Below are 5,036 nucleotides of genomic sequence, written 5' to 3' on the forward strand. Positions count from 1 at the left end.
TGTTACTAGAAAAAGAAAGATGGTAAGATTTTGGGCTCAGTAAAGGAATAAAGAAAGATGTTTTTTCGTCTTGTCTCGGGCGTGGGACGAACAAAAATTCTGAGTCCTCATGGGGAATCGAACCTTAGACCTTCGGATTCTGTGTTCCGATGCTCTACTACTTAGCCACAGAGACTCTATATGACTATAGACTTCTATACTCCATAAAAGTTCATATATGACGCCCGTCCTGCATACAGCTACTATCAGGGTAACAAAGGTCAACAAATAGCGTAACAACGGGGTAATTGCTTTTATCAAGAGAAAGTAATGGTTCCATTAATTCTTTTGTTTTTATTTTTAAATTCAAGTTTTACAGGAAAAGAAGTGGCCAGTACTCGTGGGTCATGTGTAACGAGTAAATTGTCGGGACAAAATTTCGCGGGTAAGTTGTCACGGGTGAATTGAAAAAAAAGAGTCGTTCAGTTAGAAAAAGCCGTGAGTAAAGGACATTGTCGTAATAAAATCTCTTGAAATTCCCCCCCTCCAACAACACAACAACAACACAATCTGTTTTTGGCCAAGAGAGAAGTTTATTCAGCTAGATCCTAGAATAATGAAATAGGACCGAACAGTAACAAACAAGGAAGCGAAATAAACCTCTCTGCCACCAAAATCGGCCAAAAACAAACTGAACGAACGATAACTGGAACGAGTGCAAGAAATTACAGCGGCAAAGAAACAATGGCAGAACGTAATTGAGTCGCGAGAGCGAGCTTGGATTTGAGGCTAAACTCTAAATATAGCTTATAAGAGTCACTGGACCAATCGCCATACAATTGTATTAACTCGCCGGGTACGCCGCAACTAAAAGCCCAAGAAGCCGCTCCACGTCGAAAGGAGTGACCTCGGTAACGGTCGGCATGTGGAACACCGATGTGAGAGAGACACGTACGAAACTGTGAAACAAAACTGGGCTTAGTAAGCGGCACTACACCCGAGGGACCCGGTAAAAGAAAAACCGGGCAGGAGCAGTGAGCGGGAATCAACTCAATCCTACGGCGATATGTGCTGACAGGACATAATGGACTGCCAGGAATACTAAGTAAAGGAATATGAAGCAATCGTTCACCAAACTGAATTGTTTTTGTGCACGGAAATGTAACAAAAAGCCCATGGGCGGTAAAAACCACATCACCCCGAGTCAGATGACGGCGGGGATCAAATTGCCTGAGTGATGGCGGCACGATATTGGCTAGACGAGCCATTAGGAAAAAGGCAAACAAAAAGGCGCATAATAAAGTAGCCGAGCGTGGATCACCGTTCAACAAAAGAAACGATGAAAGCCGAAGCAAAAGAGAGGGAGAAACCGGCGGTGCACGACGCGGTGTGTGGAAAGCTCGGCGAGCAATACCGCGTAAAGTGAGGGAGAGGACGAAATCTTTGGTGAACGGGTAATCCGCGCCCGAAAATAAATGCAGCCACTTAACGCCATTTAAATAATTTCGAATAGAAGGGGGGGTTAAGGTACGACTTACAAATTGGACATATAGACAAACCGTCGTTAACTCAGCCGGGACTGGGGTTAGTTTAAAGTAAAAACAAAACAAAAAGAAAGCCTTGGATTGAGTGCGTAAGTTACTATACGTCCCACAGCTGTAAGCAGATCGCTGAGAATGTTTAGGATCCCGTCGAAGCCTCCTAAGTTCTGGATAGCCTAAAACGATAAAAGGCTGGGTCAGAAATCATTGTCAAATTGAAACATATCATCAGGGACAGGTACAGCTTGTAAATTGACGTGTTGCGCGTGGGCTAAAAATTCAGTTCTTCCCGCAAGGTTGTTCGAGGCCCAACGCGAAAGAATGTCTGCATAACAATTTGAGACACCAGGAACGTGAACAGCACGAATTTCGAATTCGTGAATAGCGGCAAGATAACAAAGTTCGCACAAACATGAGTTTAGGAAAGAGTTCCGACACCGTCCAGTATTGAGTACAGTCACGGCCACCGCGTTATCGCAACGTACTGTTAAACGTAAACCGGACCACCGCAAACCCCATAATTTCAAGGCGACGATGATGGTCAACAGTTCAAGGCAATTAATGTCAAGAGTTTGTTGAACAACGAACGACGGAAAAGCTGCATGAAAATATTGGTCGCCACAGAGTCCTCCGCAGCCCGTCAAACATGCGTCGGTAGTAAACACTTCGCCCGCAGAGGACCATTGTGCTGTAGAAATCATTGAGACGCCATTATAAGCTCTGAGTAAACGGCGCCACCACGCGATATCCTTGCGAAATTCCGCGGTCAAGTTGACATGATAACGATTGAAAAGAACCTTACGTAGAATAATGAGAATGTGGGCGATAAAGATGCGACTCTGACGCACACACTTGGAAATAAAGATCAGTTTTCCCACGAGAGACTGAAGGGCAGCCTTCGTTGCTGTTCGTTTGTGAATCCATTGCTCAAGCAATTGTTCAAGTTCGCAGAGTCGCCCAGGGCTCACCGAAAGAGTTAATGCGTCTGTGTTCAACTCGACACCTAAACAAATCATAACTGGAGAGGGCGGGCATGCTTTTTCTGAAGATTCGTGTAACCCGAGTGAAGACAATAAATCGCTAAGTGCCTGAAAATCCGTTTGTGCGTTAAAGACCGGTGACACGCCGATGAAATCGTCTAAATAGTTAAACACCACGCGTCCTTGTTGTGATGCAACCCAGGCAACAGCAGCAGTAGAGCGTTGGCACGCCATAGTGGCAGAGCGCAATCCCATCGTGAGAACGGTGTCGAAATAAAACTGTTTGTTCCAAGTGTATCCCAGAAAAGGATAATCTTTGGGGTCCACTGGGAACTGGCGGTACGCCTTGCGAAGGTCACGCTTGTATAAATAACAACCACGGCCCAAAGTAACAACGGCATCCACAATGTCGTCGATTGTAGGATAGCGTAATGAAAGTGGTGCCCCCAAATACGAGTCACTAGGAATACCATCATTTACTGGATGACCGGACGGCCAACTCAAATCCACGATAACCCTTCTCTCCTCGGAATCCCGCTTTTCCACGGTATTGAGAGGGGAGAGCACAAACCCCTGCATGAACAGAGCCTTGTCAAAAGGCCCTGCAATGCGGCCGAGTTGGACTTCTTTAGACAGGTACGCAATAACTTGGTCTGGAAAGGTCAACGCGCCGCGATGTGTGCGAAGATCAAAAATGGGCAAAGTATCAGACACGTAACCGATAGGCCAGCCGAATTCAAGAAAGTCGCAAATAACATTATCCGGATAATGCTGAAGGAGTTCACGCCACTTAGCGATATTTAACGCAGAGAAAACCAGGATCCGTGCCACGCGATAATTCGGCTCACCAGTAAGAGCCACGGAGCGATGCACGTCGAGAAAATTGGGAAAGGGAGAACTGAGCCTCAACGAAGAACTTGAAGGGCAGAAACGTGCTCCCGGAAACTGACACGAAAAAACCGAAAGTCTTGAATCATCAACAAAAGGAGAAACATGAAGTCTCGCACTATCATACTCAAAATGTTCTAGTCTCGTACCTAAAACGTCATGTTCAAAAACCTAGGAAACGAAATAATCACTGTAGAGAGCACCTTCATCAGGAAAATTTGTAGGATGAACGAAGGTGCTCGATGAACCTAGTTTTTTGCCCCGGAGTTAGTGGAAAGAGGGCACTCCTTCGATCCCTCCGGGTGCAAAGCTTGTATACGTCCTTTGACCCAATAGTTGGCACAAATGTGACGGAGCCATTTCCTCTCGCCGCGGAGCAAACCGTAGTGATCTTGTTCAAACTTGAACGTCTGTCTTTGGTAATCTCGACAAAACAGAGTCGGACGGTTCGCGGAAGAAGAAGCGCTCGCGGACGGCTTGGTTGCCTTCTTTCCCAGACTTGAGAGACTTACCACCGTGCGCGTGTGCTATCTTGGCCTTCGTACTAAGAGGATTTGCAGATCGCTGTCGTCACCATCAGAATCACTAGTCGACGCACTGGAGTCAGCTAACCCAAGCTGGGCGACTTGTTGATCAGCTTTTCGGGAGAGGCGGGCCATAGCCCGTAATTCGGGCAAAGTAACGGCAGAAACAGGTTGTGATGCCGGAGCAACATCATGGCCATCAGAAAGCGGGGGCGTGGACGCGTTGTGACCATCCGTCGCCTTTTTCTTCTCCACCAAGGCTCGTAGCTTCTTATTATCTGCTTGAACCTCTGCTAAACCAGTAGTTAACGACTGGACCGCACCGAGCAAAGAAGAAGAATGGTTGAATCGTTCAGAGAAGCGTCCTGTGCTTGGGGGGGCGGTGTCGTCTTCATCTGCTAACTCTTCTTCATCATCTGGCACCGGCCCGGGACACTGTTTATCAAATTTCCCGAACTTGTGCTCGGCTTGGGGAATTTTACAATCTGGACAACGCTTGGTTCGACCCATTGAAATCAATAAACGTACGAAAAACAACGCCACTTGACAAAAAACTGTTCACGCTACGAGAGCTGTAACAAAACTGAAACCTAATACTGTAAACGATAAATAATAGACAAAGGTGTGTCGCGTGGCGTGAGGCAATTAATCCCTTTGCGCAATAGTGCCCAAAGAGGGAAAATTGAAAAAAAGAGATGGGGGAGAGAGAGGTCAGCTGGGAAGAGCTGAGGAGAAGGCAAAGGGTAAACAGCATTGGGGGCCTCTGGACACGATGAGGATGGACTGAATTATGGTAAATACTAATATAGATAGCAACACCAAAGTAACACCAACATATTTTTTTTTAGACTAAAAGAGTACCAATTCGACAAAAAACCTTTTTGGCGAACTGATGGACGAAAGGTCTTGAATCCACGCTGTCCTCAACGAACATAATAGGTGGGTGAGTGCACGATTTTTCATTCACTTTCCGTTATTCAAAATCCTTTCCTATCCAGATTAATAACTCAAACATTTAAAAAATAAATGAATGACATTGTAGCACAACGTCTATCACATATCAATTTCAGATAGTGCACTGTTGTCGTTCACCGCCTCGCATATGTTGTAATCGAATCGTTTTT

At 45.8% G+C, this 5,036-nt stretch overlaps 1 protein-coding gene across 1 annotated transcript; it reads right to left on the reverse strand.

Annotated features, from left to right (window-relative positions):
* Positions 1 to 1,501: 1,501 nt before the first annotated feature.
* LOC113671022 (uncharacterized) lies at positions 1,502 to 4,422 on the reverse strand. Its single transcript, XM_089181759.1, has 2 exons — positions 3,934 to 4,422; positions 1,502 to 3,559 (listed from the first exon to the last, which is right to left on the reverse strand). The coding sequence occupies exons 1-2, from the start codon at positions 4,420 to 4,422 to the stop codon at positions 1,718 to 1,720; spliced, it is 2,331 nt and encodes a 776-aa protein (XP_089037885.1). The 3' UTR covers positions 1,502 to 1,717.
* Positions 4,423 to 5,036: the final 614 nt, after the last annotated feature.

The sequence above is a fragment of the Pocillopora damicornis genome, chromosome 1 (assembly GCF_964200805.1).
Source record: "Pocillopora damicornis chromosome 1, jaPocDami1.2, whole genome shotgun sequence".
In the NCBI taxonomy this organism is placed as follows: Eukaryota; Metazoa; Cnidaria; class Anthozoa; order Scleractinia; family Pocilloporidae; genus Pocillopora; species Pocillopora damicornis.

Excerpts from the sequence above, each read along its gene's own strand:
- LOC113671022 (XM_089181759.1), bottom strand. The coding sequence starts at position 4,422 with ATGGGTCGAACCAAGCGTTGTCCAGATTGTAAAATTCCCCAAGCCGAG. Across the intron at positions 3,560-3,933 it reads GCGATCTGCAAATCCTCTTA|GTTTTTGAACATGACGTTTT; the intron begins GTACGAAGGCCA and ends TTCGTTTCCTAG.